We start from the raw sequence: 17,349 nt of genomic DNA, 5'->3' as shown, positions 1-17,349 counted from the left end.
TTAAATCATGTAACCCAAGAAAACTACTGTCATACAAGAACTCGTACTTTAGTTGTTTGGTGTACGTACAACTGCTTCACACGAAGACCTCGAGAGTAGTCCTTGAATGCTTGGCATGATCAGCCTCGTTCTTCCAAGGGATGTAAAAAATAAAGATTACGACGAACTGATTAATATATATATATTGAAAAAACTTTATTCAAATTCAAAGTGGATGTATCTCATATGGAAAAGTCATTTTAAGTATTTTTCCCTCCCAGATGCAGCATTCACTTATGTATTTTCTCATTTAACATCTTGAATTTTTTTTTTTAAAAAAAAATGCATGCTCAATAAATCTAAAATGCTTTTTTTATTTTCTTCACGCAAAATTATAATTTTTGCTCTGCAGGTTCTCTTCGCAATTTCACTTTTTTACGTTGTCAAAATTAAGTCACAACTCTTCACCTTTTCAGTTTTTAGCAATATTAATCATTTGCTGAGATGCTGATTGATATGACAACGTTGTCAAGCCATCGCCACATTATCAACTCTATTCTCTCTCATGTGACTCATCTGCATTCTTTAATCAGTCGCATACTTAGGCTGAAGCAGTACCTTAAAATCTACTTTGAAACCTTATAAAACCTTATTATTTCAAATAGCTTCTCAAATTTTATCCCATCTATCCAAACATAATCTTAAAAAAATAAGGATAAATTTAGATCTAATTATAGAAAATTGGGCTTTATTTCCTCGGACAACATAAAGCAGATGCTAAAATTTTGATACAGTTTCACGTGACATGCATTAGTACTATAGATAGCAGTCTTGCGTGTTAATTTTCTTATGAATAAATTTAAGTTTCATGCATTTCATCACAAACCACACATCTTTCGTGATGTGTGGATTGAATTTCACGTCAACTAGAGATGGACCAAGAACATAACCAACCAAAAGAAAATTTTATCTTTTCCCAAAATATACAAATAATTTTTTTAAAAAATATTCATTTGAATAGAAATGAGAGCTCTCCATGACTGGGAGGCATCATTCAATAACATTTTTCAGCAATGAGCAACCCAACAACCAAATAAGATTCTCTTCAAAACAACATTTAAAATTTAAAAGAAGACCTACACTGAATATTGTCCTGAAAAAACATGAAAAAAAGGACAAAGCTAGGGAGGACAATATAACTGCAACGCAAGCATATAAGAAATATAAGCACCTGGGCAAATAATTTTTGTTTTTTTTAGCAAATTAAATGAATGGCTGGATTGGGTTTATCAAGCCACATTGGAGCAAGACTGCAAGAGTATCACCGAGAGACTCTCTAATGGCCCTTTATGTCCTACAAAGTAGCAAAGTTTTGATCAGAAATCAATGGAGATTGCAACACTATTTCTTTATGCCCCAGTGGGAGATGTTAAAAAGAAAAGGAATTGAGACCCGATCTAGTCTATACTACGCAAAAGAAAAACTCTCTCACCATACATTGTTGGATGACTAGATGTTACATATTTTATATGTATATGTCTTGATGTATAAAACAACGTATGCTACATGGGGAGGGTTTATCATGTAGCACAGAACAAACCTTGAGCCGCACGCCCTTGGAGAGGGGTTTAATGTTCAATGCACTCAATTACCCCATTCTATGTCCTTTCTTTTTCCAGGAGAATATGGACCCCCGGAATGATAGCTGGATTGAGGAGTCTGAACGTTCAAATGACCCCACTCATTGCCACGAAAAGGCACAGGTCTTCCTTGGTTATGCTGCTGAATTGGCAGCGGCCTAAAACGACTAAGAGCATTTTGTGACAAATGAGGCATGAAATGTGACTGCTTTGTAACATGACCCTGACGGGTCATTGAGGTATTGCTGCCTGATTCTCCAGTTGGAAAAGGCTGAAAGGGCCCATCACTCCTGAATCATGTTAGAACTGAAAGGGTTAAGTCAAACCAAGCTTCAATAATCAAGAAGAGAGGGATCAAAAGAACATGAAGGAAATCTGATGTCGAATGCTGACAGTTAAATAATATTGAGAAATAAGATATCGAAAAGTAAATATATACTAATGATTGTGTATTACACGATGCGATGTATCAATAATGAAGCAAATTAATCATCAATTAAAAATGGAACCTTGTAAATATGTGAAGAATCTGAAATGATGTAGGACTATGAGGTTTCTAAAATGGATGAAATATGGATCTGATCGTTGAGAGTAGTTTTTATACAGTTGACTAAGAACAAACTCCATTGAAATTAAATTTAGATAACGTAATGTTTAAATTTAGATAAGATTGAGGGAGTTTTATGTCTTAGTCATTTTACCATAATAAAGTTTTAACAGCAAGTATTACGTTGACAATTTGCTTATGAAGACTAATTCTGTCCATATTGTTTGCTTGCTCAATAATATAGCAAAACACATACACACACACGATATATATATATATATATATATATATATATATATATATATATATATATATATATATATATATATATATATATATATATATATATAGCAATCGACCATTTTAAATGAAAATTATGCAAAAGTATTCCAAACTTCATTTAGAGATTTAGGGATTGAGCCATCGTCTGTATCAAACAACAATATCTCTAAAACTTAAATACCAGACTTCATTCAAAGATTAGACACTATACTGAATCGGATTGACAATAATCAATGATGATTCGACCAAAATTACTGTCAAGGCTCATTGCACAACTACAATAACAACAGCAATAAATAAATAATAATCGAAACACCAGTTTCTGTAAATTATTTCTGTTGACTACACAGTTGAGCTTGTTCTCAAGTCCCATAATACAGTGAATAACAAATGAATAACCAAATACTTGAAAACGAACTATGCTCTAAACCCAAATCCAAAAAGGGCTAACATAAAAAATAGTCCATTTACTCCAATAACAATTCCAAGTCCACCTTACCAACAGATGCCTTGGTAGACATAACCCCAAGAAGTAATGATTGGACTAATATACATGCAAGGATGGACAAGGAAGGCTGTTTTGAAATGCCAAAATAAATTTCAAGAAAGTAATCTGACCTTTGTATAGACACACTTGCATCTGATGTGAGTTTGAATCTTTCAACCCCACTCGATGGATCAGCAGATACAAATGGTTGATTTAAATGCATCCCCATCATAAATTCAGTTGTCATGCTGCTCATTTCTGAATTATCCTCTTGCAAAAGTAGTTCTTCACTGAAAAAAAAGCGATAATAATCAGTATATGGGAACTATTACATGATTATAGTTTAGAAGATGTCGACAAATAAAAAATGCACGTTGACCATCCATCAAATATTTGGCAGTATGTTTAAAAAATTATTGATGGGTAAAAATGATAAATATATAATATATAGACAGATGCAAGGAAAGTAGGCAACAACCAAGTAGAGCCGATACTTATGCGCTATAAATCTTGTTTAGGTTGGTTATCCCATAGAATGGAAGCATTACTGCAATTTTATGCTCACCTGTAATTGGGATCCCAATCTCCAGGATCAGGCAGCACATTAAGAGTCTCCGACTCATCGATTCCACTCACTTGGGAAGGCGGTAAATGAGTACTAGGAGTTGATGAATACGGCTTGCTATGAGAAGAATAACCAGAGGACACACTCCGCGCTCCTTGTGGGAGTCTCAATGCTGATGCACTTAAGTTAGGCTGTCGATGTGATGGCGAGCCAACAAATGAAGAGTTCCCTTCAGATGGACTATCAGCGTTAAGATCATTCACTTGCCCTTGGCAGAGAGAAGAGGGATATACTTTCTTGGTGTTGCACATTTCCAGGATATGCCCAGTATTTTCTTCTGCTATAATGGCTGCCAGGTGCCACTTTCCCAAGAGGATATCCATGACTATTGCTTCTCACGGGGGAGGGAGGACCATAATGTCCAGGTGAGCCAGCTGAAATATGACTATATGAACTGGGAGGTGTAAATTGTGAAGGACTAGAGCCAAGAGACATTGGTAAAAAGTTTGCCGGGCTAAAACCAATCCCATTTCCCTGTGATAGTTGCATCATGCGCCTTGTATCAGGACTATTCCCCAGGATTGACATACCACTTTGTGCATAGATATTCAATCCAGAGGGACCTGCCGGGGAATTAAATGCATGCAAGTTGCCACCATCTCCATAACTTCCATAGCTGCTCCCCAGCCCCAAGCCATCCGTGTAGCTACCATGGCTTCCCAAACTACCATAACTACCAGGATGCATGAATGGCATTATTTGGTGATACGGGCTGTTTGGCATTGCCGCTTGCTTCCTACCGGAAATCTGCATGAGAAAGGTCTACCGAGATGTTTCTCCATTTCCATGGCATTCTAATAAATAAAACTACATATTAAGATTGAATGCTCACATTGGGGGAGAGGCCAGCAGCAAACCAATGGCCCCCGGCTGGATGATGGTAAACCTTGACGTTTTGAGAAACAGGCTGGAAAAAAAAAGAAAAAAATGCAATTACAGACAACCATAAAGGAAAGGACCAGTACAGCAGAAAAATGTACGCCATGAACCAAAATTACAAAAAAAAAATGAACGTCATTCACCAAAATTACAAATTAAGTATAATCCCAACTCTAGGAAATGCTATTCTCACAAACAACATAGTAAAAGGACAAGTTCTACTACAATTAGAAGAAACTAGATTTTTTTCTGGTGAACAGATATCTGATCAGAAGCCAACAAGAGAAATTGGGAAGGCAATTCAATAAAAATTCACTAACCATGTGTGGAGTCTCTGGAGCAGGTTTATAAGGGCCTGTGAAAGGTTCTCCAGTCACAAAAGGATGCTTTATGGCCTACAAAAACTTTATTGATCAAATTCTATGAAGCAATGAAATTCAAGCTCCAATATAAAGAGTAAAAGTTAAAAGATTTTCAGGTAAAATACAAGTTCTTTAGCAAATGCTTGGCACCACACAGTCTTTATAGACTCTAATTCAGATTTGTATCAATCATGGTTTTATTCCCGTTTTGAATTTCTGGAGGAGCGAAAATCCAAGGCTGTGTTTGCCAGTGCCTCTTCACTATTCACTTCTTCTTTCGAAGGTTTTTCTTTAAAAATCTTTTGAACAATATTTTCAACCATTACTTACTAAATAGCTATTTTTGAAAAACGATCACTATATGGCACCAATAATTGCCTATGATATCAGCACTCAAAATATTTTATACAAATGCCACAGCAAAATTCTCCTCTTTCAATTGCCACAACTTCATCAAAAAGTTTGGGATGAGGGAAGTGAGAGACCATTATTTCGACTTAGATGAAGATTGAATAATCTTGTCCTTCTATATTTACGTCATAGATTAAGCAAAATATTGAATTAAAGAGTTTCTGGAATGAAATTTAGAGGGAGATTAGCTAAATTAATTTAAAACTGCTTATCAACCCTTAAATCTTATAAGTTGATTTAGAAGCTCATAAGCAGTAAAGTCTTATTTTTAAAATAAACCTTTTATTTTTTTTATAGAAACAATAATATATTATATAATTAAAAGTTATTAATTACAAAAAGGGAACAAGTGGCCCACACACTAAAAAACAAAAGCCCGAATCATATTAACAACATATATAACTCAAATCCTTCAATAAATATGAAAAAGAAAATGTCTTAAAAACATATATAATGGAGCTTAAAACATTGATATATTTGGCATTGTAAAATATCATGTAGGTAATAAAGATTAAAATATTCTAAACACGCACACACATATTTACAAATGGATATTGTCATAAAAATATATGTATATCATGTTCCATGTGGGTGGGCATGACTCAGTTGTGGGGGGGAATAAAGTAAAAGTATGAGGTTGGACAATATAAGTTTTGGAGTGGGTACAACATTTAATTTTAATCACATTCCCAATCCAATCCCATAGACAAAGATCTTGTACGGAGTTTTTCATTCCAAGGTACTTTACTTCATAGGAAAAATTTTGAGATACCTCCAGAATGGCAGGGGAAGTACTTACGAGGTTCACAATTTCTCAAAATTTTATAAACGAGGACGATTTCCAAATTCTGATAAGAGATTTTAGAACTTAAAAATTCTTTGGTGACTTCAACTTCCTGATGCAACTCGATCTAAGGTCAGATACCAAGTTTGTATCCTAAATCGGCCTCCTTCCTATTAGGTTCTGAGATATATTTATGAAGCTTAGAGTTTGTTCGTATGCTGCTTCACAGAACATCACTAGGTTCTGCCAAAGTAAACTTAACCACATTTTCTTTCTCTTATTCCACTGTCCTAATAATCATCACTGCTATGAAAACATGTTTTCTTAGATTATTTTGAAAGACAATTCAACAGAAAAATGAGAGTTGATTTTGTACATACTTTATAACTCATTCAATGTACTAAAAGAAATTCAAGGAAAAATGGAAAGAAATATGAAAGATCTTAGGAATTTACAGCCCTTTCCCTATGTCTTGCTCTTCTGTCCTTTTCTCATAAGAACATTGTCTACATCAATGCAAGAGTTAGGCAAGAACAAGATCATTTCATTTTATTCTAGTTGTGACTTGTCACACACAAATACCATGAAAAAAATACCTATATTATAATGAAATATACCAAGGAAAGAAGGAATCATCGACATATTGCTATCTATGTTATATTCAATATTTTATGTTTCCAGTCAATTCCAGCAAGAACGAAAAATGGCTATAACTATAATACACAAAACCACCAAGGTCGTGAAATAAGAACCAACAGGTAGACCACAATGGGAGGTGCTTGATAATTGACAGGAAGAAAAGTTTCAATCACCTGCAAGGGAGACCATCGTTTTTCGGGATCAAACTCAACAAGCCCCTTCAGAAAATCAATTAGTGCTAACCGCATTCCATTTTCTGCGAGAACAGAGCCACTTCACTAAAAAAAATACATTGAAACGTGCACAGTCCATTTCCCTGATAGAATATGAAAAATGACCTTTAATAATGTCTTCCTCTGCCAAATTCTTTCTGTAAGGATACTTTGTTACGATTGCTTCAAGACTCATGTGACTAAAGTACTCCTTCCCAATTGATGGCTTTTTTGACTCCCTCTAAATCAAAAGGAACATTAATAATTATGATAAAGCTAAAATATAAACCAACTAGTAGAGAAATTAAACAAGAGCAACGAGGAGCAAGTTTGTTTGGTTACCGTAGTCGACTATCTTCTCCGAACTCCTATTAGTATATGGCTATATGCAGAACATATCATACGAATTGCAATGATAAATGAACAAAGAACTTGCATAAGAGCAGATGGCGGAACAAATAACAAATAATTTACTATGTAATAATTAGCATATGAACCTCAGGCATCAGTGTGTGTGTGCACTAGAATTGGCTTGATACGACCAAAAACCCTTTCAGTCTGGGCATACATAAAAGGAACAAAATGGGAATCTAAAAGTTCTTCACAAATGGGTGATCGTGAATTTCTAGGTTTTGAAGAAAGAAGATATTGTAAACCTCTTAGGATGTTTGGTGTGCATGATAATGTGGGGTTGTGGGTTGCTTTTGGGTTTATCATTTGTTTGGTACATTTTTTAGTAAACTCAATAAATCATTCAATTTTGTGATTATGTAAAATTAAGTGTGGGAAAATAAACACCCTCCTCCACCCCTAGTATTAAGTGTTAACAATCTTTTTCCCAAATTTCCATTTTATCCAAAATTGCCTTTTGCCCTAGAAACAAAAAGCTCAAACAAATGATGGTTAGGTTGTAATTATAATATGTTAGAATGTATATTTGGTCAAAAGGTAGAAAAATTCTTAATTTATCTTAACCACAAAAATATGATATCAAACAAAATATTATTTTATGGCCATATATAACATCTCTCAATCAATCATTTTTTTAAAAATTTATTACCAGTCATTCAATAATCTCATCCTTTGAACCAAGTGTGACCTTAGTATAAGAATGCAGATTTGATTAATAATGAAGAAGAATGGTGAAGGTTCCAAAATTAATGGAGAAGATGCAATACAATCCTAAGTGGTTTGTAGGATAGCTATTACTTTGTTTCCTTGTGCATAGTCTTAATTAGTAGCGCAATTTGTTTTTGCCAACAATTACCATTAGGATTTTGTAGCTGTTTTCATTTCTTTCTAAAGCTTGTATAACAGTATCCTTAAACATTGTATTTTGTAATAGATAACCGAAATATAGATAAACAAATGAGAGCAACATTTCTCTCCAGACCATGTTCCATTTTCCACTTTTGAGCTTTTTCATGATAATATTTTTTTTGACAGCGAATCTGGGAGGGAAACAGGGAGATGGGGTTCTCATAAATATATGGGCAAAAGCTTCAAATAAAAAAAAAAGCATCAGAGTTCAAATACTGGTTTACATCATTATATCGCCACCGGAAGGTAAGTTGACAATCAAGTTAGAATGATTTCATATTGAAGAGGCACTTACAATTGCATATTCTTCTTCGGTCAAAACATGGTACATACTACAATGACTTCTAGGATTCTGGCTACTTTCCTCGTGGTTGATGCTCCCCATGAATTTAAAAAACTTATTGGTATTTTTGGCCTTCCGTAGGATATAATCTGGAGGTTTACCCCTACAAATTTCAAATTTACATGACCAAGCTATTCAGATGATCTCTAAGAAATAAGTAAAGAATTATCTGCAGACAGAAGGTTACCCACATATTATGGCTTCTAACAAAAAATAAAAAGAAGCATTTTGACAATATAACCTGCTCAAAGAGACTGGTGCACAAGGGGATGCAGCCAATTATAATATTTGTTTACTCACAGTTTATTTAGTAGCATTTGTTTAGATGAACATTAGTCCTTTCAATATCATATTGATAAATCAGTGGGCATTTCTAACTACCTTGAAAACATGTAACTAATGTCAAGGCTGCTTTATTTTAACTGAACTGCCACTCTGGAAAAACATTGGTATTATTCCCAAACAGCCCATCTACCCATCTATATAGCCTAAATATTTCGATTTCACTTATTTCACCACCAATGGAGATTCCTAATCTCATTAATTGAAAACATTATGATTCTGCATTATTGGTACATGTGAAATTTCACATTTCAAAGATGAAAATTTGATATTGCGACTTATTGTACGACTCAATAAGGCATCAGTACATGTCAATGATGAATAAACTAAACAAAATTATATCTCGCGCACATCTTCGAAATTCCAGCGAGATTGATCGTCGTCGTTTGGGTCACTCTCATTTGCATGTAAGATTAATTAGCACTGATAATAACTCACAATCACCTTAGTATAACTTGTTACATTGAGACTCATACTTCTCCTAAACCCTGTCCATTTTGAAACTTCACGACAAGTGATTCCAATCAAATGTCAGTAAATATAAGCAGGACTAAGCATCTTGTAGTTTCCGAAGGACCCGGTATCTTCTTATTGATTGCTAAAAGGTTAAAAACTAAAATGGTTCTTGAAGCAGGTAAATTTTTTACTCGACTCAATCACTATTGTAAATGGCGGGAGGTGGTAGCGGGGTGGTCAGTGACAGCCTACCACCTCGGCTGCCTAGGCGATTGAGTTTTTTTAAGCAATAATATTTTCATTCGAAGCCTATAGGGTTGTTTTGAAGCCCAACAATTCATTATAGAAGACTCATGGCCCGTTTATTATGGGCTAACGCATTGGCCCAAAAATACAAAACCCTATAATCGAATGGCTTCTTCTTGTCTTCTTTTTACACGCCTCGGCCGCTTCTTCTTATCTTCTCTTTAAAGTTGATATTGTATCTCGTTTTTCTTTAAAACTCAAAACCCTTGGTCAAATGGCTTCTTCTTGTCTTCTCTTTACACGTCTCGGCTGTTTCTTCTTTTCTTCTCTTTAAAGTTAATATTGTATCTCGTTTTTCTTTAAAACTCGAAATCTTAGCTCAAATGGCTTCTTGTCTTCTTTTTACATGTCTTGCCTGCCTGCTCGTCCAACTCCGCCGCCTCGACCTATCCGACCGCCTCTGCCGCTTGTCCGACCGCCTTGCCAGCCGGATAGCTTAGGACCGCCTAAAGAGGCTGCCTGATGCAAAAGCGGGCGGTCGAGGGCTTCCTACAGCCTCGACCGCTATTTAGAACACTTGACTCAATTTATTTGGTAGATACCATAAAAGATAACCAACACCCTCTCACATACGAATTCAATAACTGGACTTAACTAAGTAAAACCTGCTCAAATAAAAAGAAACTGGTAGCACCAGCAAACTAAAACTGCGATAAATTCACATTGTCCCAACGCTCTAAACCATACTATTTCCAAGCAGCACTTATCATACTATTCAAAGCATCAAATGAGAAAATAAGAAAAAGAGGCAGGATTGGAACAGATGAAAATCTTTGAGAGCAAAAATCCCAGCATTTTACCCACTTGTCACAAGGTGTTTATCTTAAACGTCAAAGTGTACAACAAGTAGCAGGATATGAAAATTATTTCAGGTAGTTATTCAATAAACGGTGTAAGATTTAATTAAACTTTGGAAAAAATAAAGTACCATACCCGAGTATTTTAATCATCCTCCTCAGAAGATCAAACTCTGAAGCTCCTGGAAACAATGGCAGCCCCAAAAATAATTCTGCAACTATGCACCCAAATGACCACATGTCGATTGCCGTAGTATACCTGGGCTATGTTAAGATCCCAAAGCATGATTTACAGCACAAAAAAATCTGTTCGGCAAGGAGAATCCTTAAACAAGAAGATGGAAAACAAGAAAAGCGAAGAAAAAGATGACCCGAGGATCCAATTCCTCAAAATGAGTGGAAGAATTGATTGGTGTCTTGCCCCTGATCTATCAAATTATTACACCTCTATAACAAAGGAGAAAAAAGGAAATGCAGCGATCAATATCATATATGACATGAATGGAGGGTGCATCTGAACCATTCTGCTCTGACATGAAAGGTATTGAGTCATAAGACTTAAATGCTTGAGAGAAATTGATGCACAAAACATAGGACTCGAACAATAAAATATTTGATCTTATATGTTTAGGATACTGATATCCAAGAAGAACTTCAGGAGATCTATAGTACCTACTCTGCGAATGAAACAAAAAAATGAAACTCATACACTTCATCATAATCAAGAACTTGACGGTTTTACACTGGAAAATGGTCACCTGAATATATGAATAAACAGTACGATCTTCCATACAGGCTGATCCAAAGTCTATGATTTTGATTTCTGCTGGCTTCACGCTGTCAATTTTATAACAAACCCTAGGAATGAAGACGCAGAAGATGATAAACACTTCATAGAGTCCAACATCACCAAGGAGCAGCTCACCTTGTGCATAATAAAATGTTTTCTGGCTTCAGATCACAATGAATCACACCAGCATCTTTCATCAACGCCAATCCACACAATATCTGGATGGGAGAGATCAAATTTAGAGCACAGATTAAAAAAATGCATGGTTGTGGCATGGGTTAACTTTTTGCAAAACAACAACAAACTGAAGAAAGGAATCCACTACCTGTTTTGAGAATAACTGCACAATGTTCAACGACAATCCCCGAAAATGGTTCAACTTTATAAGCTCGTACCTAAAGAAAATGTTTAATGTTGTGATCAAGTATTCAAATGCAATTAATATTGACGACACTTTAAATAATTTGGTAAAAAACTTACAGATTTGTGTCCAGCAGCTCAAAAGCAATGCACAAATGACGTTGAAACACAAAATAATCGTATATTCGAACAATGTGGTGGTTATCATCAGGATCAAACTTCTTATTTAACTGTGGAAAATTTAAACAAACATTGCAGGTGAGTTTTGCATTTAAATCAGATAAAACTAAAAAATCCAATTGAAGGGCATTACTGTTGTTAGAATAGAAACTTCAACCAATGCCTGCTGATAGTAAGCAGGTAAATTTTTAATTATCTTAACAGCAACAAAACTGTTCGTTTCAGCAACCCAGCACTTGGCAACCTGACCAAATGTTCCATGACCAAGAACATCTTTGGCAATGTACCTGCATATTAGAGAAGTAGATGACAACTTATTTTGCCAGCATCTTATATTTCCTCCTGAGATGAAGGAAGAAAATAGAATGTAAAATGGATAAAGTGGAAACAGGAGGACAAGTAGTATCTGTTTTAATTGATATAAAGATCAGTGAGAAAAAAAGAACCTAAAGTAAGCTATCTCTTACCCAATTCATATGAATGTAGGCCTAAGGAGAGAAAATATGTCAAGTCTCTTTATCAATTTAATCTCGTCATGTCCTCAGAGAACTAAGAAGACACACTTCCATTTTGTTCTTGTTCTCGCACATTTCTCTCAACATGTAACTGGGTAAATTACGGTGTACTCTAAAAGAAAAAAAAGTGAAGTTTTCTTTCTGAAATCACATCTACTTGTTGAAACAGTGACGAGCTGCTTATAGAACTGCTGTTTCAACAATGATCAAGAACCTAAAATATTTCGAATATTGTCAAAAGGAGCATCTCATGTAGTAAGGTCACCTGGACACTAAATAGTTTGTGGAATTTCTCTTCATTACGGAATTGTTAATAACAATGTTTCATCTTTATCTATCTTAACTAATAAATTTGTCATGAATGAGTATTGCAAAGGATGACTGGTATCAAAATAGAATTGTAGGTGAAAGAATGTAAAGAAAATTAGAAGATAAAAGAAAAAATAGATAAAAATACTTAAATTGAGGAAAAAACATGATTTGTTTACTTTGAAGGTTATAATGCCAATAACATTCAAATTTAAGTCACATCACAAATAATCTTGTCAAACAAACATTAGATTAATTTTCTTAAAATGAAAAATTATAAACCGACGTATCCCAAAATCACAATTTTTATTGTATATTTCACAACTCTTCTCCTGCCCCATCCTTCTAAAAAAATTTACCTATGAATGGCTTAGGATACTAGTAGGATCTTAGAAGACCAATTGAAATTATTCATGTAAAGTGCTGGACATGTAATGAGAATTGTCGGTTAAACAAAACACCACCAACTTAATTTTTATAATCTTGACATGAATGAAAACCATAGAGTTTACAAAATCTGATATTACCCAAAGCTGGATAACAAGGATGGATCATGGAAGGAAAGCGGCAAAGGACGCCATGGTATCGGCCTGGATGTGGATGAAGATGAAATCGAACTTTCATCCCCTTCCAATTCCGGAGGCTGCGATTTCCCTACAGTTGTCTCATTACAGACCTCATCCATAACACCCAACCCTCCCTTCTACTCTATTTGTGTGCTTATCTATTAAAATAAGAATACAAAGAATCTCCCAAGAGTTGGAATTTTAGAGCGCCTATAACACCTCAAATTTGTGATCTAATTTGGACCCATGCCAAAACAAGGATGACTGTTCAAGAATGACTAAGCAAGCAATTGGCTTTCCTAGTCACACTCAAAATATAAGGGGCTATAACCCCAGCATATCAATGAAGTTTAATTCCCTAAGATTTTCACTCTTGACACATCTTATCAAGACAAAACTAAATACCTTCATGGTACTCTTACTCAATCTTTCATGTTGAACAACAAATAGAAACTATTTCGTTAAGTAAATAGGGGTGAAACAAATAGTGAGAAAAGGAATTGTACTATTGATCTAAACTGATATTCTGAATGATTTCTTGAGACAATTTGATACGAGAGGTCAATGTCTTTAAGGTATAATAGTACAAGCAAGGTTACACTTGCAACCCTTTTGAAGGTATGGCTAGTGAAAGCATAAATAAAATATTTCATGGCATACTTGTGTTTGCATGCATGCACCACATAGTTCCTCGTTGGATTTTAATACATCAAAAGTGAATCAGGGTTTCACATTCATGTGATTAAAGTGCTGCCTACCACTCAATTCCTTAAACGAATCAAACACCTAGTAGATGATAATCAGCAGAAGGGCAAATCCTAGATAGAAACATACCTTCTCCCTGAGTCTAAATTGATCAGAACGAAGTTCACGGTAAGAATAAGGTCTGAGTTTGCATTATCAAAGCCACCATTGAAAAGACCTTCAGATGGTGATGTCAAGAACCTCTTTGGATTCAATCCCTCTGCATAACGAAACTGAGAGTTGCATGCTTGGTATATTTCAACAATATCTTTGGTCAACCTGACAACCAACTGCAAAATGGAACAAATGTCACTCACACGTCTCCAAGTCAAAGCCAAGATTCCAGACAACAATTAAATTAACCCTGAAAGTCCAACAAGCTAACGAACCAAATAAACAAAGCTTAAGATCTGAATTAACAATTCTGAAAAAGATATCAACCTACACATACTACCTTTCCAAAGTAACACTTAAGTCAATATAGCTAATTTCCCCCTTCAACAAAAAGGAACTAATAAACCAAACTTCAAAGATCTAACGGAATTGGTTATGACTTTGAGATAGTTTCCATTCTTAAATCTTCTGCATAATTTCCTGTTGCTATGACATCATGCATAACACATTAAAAGGACCATTCATCTAAGGTCAACAAAAGAAAAATAGAAGCCAAAACTTAAACATTACACATTTAAAGCATCGAAGAACAGCAGACAATATTTTGTAACTAATTCACGGATATACTGCACTGCTAATAAATCAACGCCAACTTGAACCACATCATGAAGTAATTTTTTGTTCGTCAAAACCATACTTCCACAAATATAGTTTAACTCGTTTCTCAGAAAAGGGGCCGGGAGGGCAAGGCCAAAAGATTAGATGCAACACAAATCATACTTCCCTTGGAAAATCAAAGATAAAATATATCAAGTTAACAAGAAATGCACCACATGATAATGATGAGACAACAACATAACAGTAATATAGATCCAAAGAGATAGATTAGCTTATAACAGTACTCTAAGTTCCCAAAGTCATCATGTATTGTGTCACATTAAGAACATAAGCAACAGAGACCAGAGACAAAACCATACAAGAAATAATATCTTCGGGGTTAATTTAGAATTAATTTAATCCAAATTTCATCCGATCAATCTAGCTCCCAGATGCAGTACATCAATTCCATATCATACTGAGTATCCAAAGTTCCAATGAGTTCCCTTATTTTCCTACCACTATTGTCTGAGCTGTCTCTTATTAGAAATGTCTTGACAATGAGTATAATCTCAATCCCGGTAGCAAATCTTAACCAGCTGGTTCAATTGGCACATCGTCCCCAATATATAGCCAAAAGATCCTGATCTCCAGGCCTTCGATTTGTTAATTTTTGACTTAAAACATATTTAAAATTCGTAAAAATTTCTTTTCCCCGAAAAATCATTGTCAAAGTCATTTCCTGAAAGTACTCATTGTCCTCAACTCATTCCAATATGAACTCCAGTATGTCCTCTCCCACTCTGTTTCTGATAAGAACCGATGATACGTCGTCCACAGAATATCAAAAGGTGGCATGTATTTAGCCTTTGGGCACTTTCGATCAACTAGGACAATATCTTATGATAATATGATATATAATAGTAATCCAATAAATAATGCATACCGAAACAAAATGGGATACAAGCAGTGAAGGATTCAAATAATATGTTTTGAACCTCAATGAGATTCATGCAATTAAGTGATTGTGTGTAATGATGCTATATAAAGAAGTAAAGAAAAATAATATCCAAGACTCTTAGCTGAAAAAATAATGTAGAAAAGATTTATTATTTTCAAAAGTTTAGGCCAAAAGAGGGTCTAGATAGAGAGGAGTTCAACTCAAAAGCCCCAATATACATATTATGATTTCTCTGCCATTTGATGAAAGCTGTGACAATTTCCGTTCTATCTAACGCGTAAATGTGTTAGCAGTTCTTTCTATACAAATAACACATAATTTTATCTATGTAAATAGAACTTTGTTTTAAAAAGAAAATTAAATTAATTAAGGATTATCTCTACAATTGTTCATGCAAAGAGACAAAAGAGCTTTTTTTTGAACCACCCGTACTTAACAGACAGATAAGATAGTAACCTTTTCTATTTCCCTGTCCTCGGTGTTTTATGTCATTATCGTCCCTCCACTAAAATCCCAGGGAAATAAGTCGCGATAGGATAAAAGATCACATGCTTAGATAGAATCAGTACTTCTTTATGCACGCCATGGTATCAATACATGCATATCAGCATATGTAATAGTTTCTGGTCTCTACATCCGGTGATATCAACATAAAATAAACTTGTAATCATGAATAAGTAATTAAACCCATGAGCGGATTGGATCGATCGAATATAAAACACAGTAGTTACACTAAGAATCAGCGATTCCCTACATGGATGTCCATTCACAAGACGGTACCCCCAAAACATGCAAAAATTCAAGAAAAAAGACAGGCAGGGACACTTACAGGTTTTCTAACAACGACCCGTAAAGGTTGGGGCTTTAACTTAACAGCCAAAGCTGGATAATAAGGACGGAAGGACAGCGGCAACGGACGCCATGGTATCATCCTGGATGTGGATGAAGATGAAGTCGAACTTTCATCCCCTTCCAATTCCGGAGGCTGCGATTCCCCTACAGTTGTCTCATCACAGACCTCGTCCATAACACCCACCCCTCCCCCCCTCCCTTTTAATCTATTAGCGCGTTTATCTATCTATTACAATAAAAATACAAAGAATTGACTTCAGATTAACACTAGAAAAAGCTCCGAAACTGTATTCCAACCAGTGAGAAGGTTTAATCAATTCATCGGCGAACATCCAGAAGACTGTAACCCCATTTCTCATTCCCCAATCATCGCACTCGCCTAAAATCAGGAAAAAAGATCCATCAAACAGGAAAAATATCAGGCGATGCAAAAGATAACCAGAGCGAATGAGTATAAAATCGATCGATCGAGCTCACTGCTGCGACTAAGGGGAAAAAATTCAGATAGCAAAATTCCTCAATTGATAATCGCGATTGAAATTGAAAACATGAGGATTGAATTCAATTTCTTCAGATATGCGAGTTAGTGACACGGAAGGGAAGGAAGAACAAAAGAATTATATTTTATTTTTCTAGAGAGAGAAAGAGAGAACAGGTAAGAGACGCTGTCAGCAGCAGTAGTGATAAAAACGAGTCGGGTTTTGTCAAAGCCTGCCACCTCGACCCGTTAAAAGTTTCGTCCTTCACCTTTTGACAAACCAGTTTTAGTTTTTTTTTATTTTATTTATTTTTCAGGGCGTGCTACAAATTACAATCGGAGTACAGTTCATCCCAAATAATTTAATGATTTTATCAATTACTTACAATCACCCCTAATAAAATAGATCGTGCTAATTATGTTTTATTTAGTTAGCATGATTTGTACGCTAATTATTAGTTGTGGAATTTAC

At 35.1% G+C, this 17,349-nt stretch overlaps 1 protein-coding gene across 1 annotated transcript; it reads right to left on the bottom strand.

Annotated features, from left to right (window-relative positions):
- Positions 1-988: 988 nt before the first annotated feature.
- On the bottom strand, positions 989-17,076 carry LOC140817487 (dual specificity protein kinase YAK1 homolog). Its single transcript, XM_073177200.1, is given in 19 exon segments — positions 989-1,333; positions 1,580-1,909; positions 3,067-3,225; positions 3,501-3,793; positions 3,795-4,307; positions 4,393-4,467; positions 4,760-4,834; positions 6,809-6,891; positions 6,974-7,088; positions 8,463-8,613; positions 10,548-10,670; positions 11,048-11,088; positions 11,170-11,248; positions 11,337-11,419; positions 11,527-11,596; positions 11,682-11,791; positions 11,875-12,028; positions 13,966-14,165; positions 16,377-17,076. Coding segments are annotated over 18 exon segments (2,808 nt in total). The 5' UTR covers positions 16,575-17,076; the 3' UTR covers positions 989-1,333; positions 1,580-1,623.
- Positions 17,077-17,349: the final 273 nt, after the last annotated feature.

This window comes from Primulina eburnea, chromosome 16 (assembly GCF_022965805.1).
Source record: "Primulina eburnea isolate SZY01 chromosome 16, ASM2296580v1, whole genome shotgun sequence".
NCBI lineage: Eukaryota > Viridiplantae > Streptophyta > Magnoliopsida > Lamiales > Gesneriaceae > Primulina > Primulina eburnea.
This window is presented reverse-complemented; position numbering and strand designations above follow the sequence as displayed.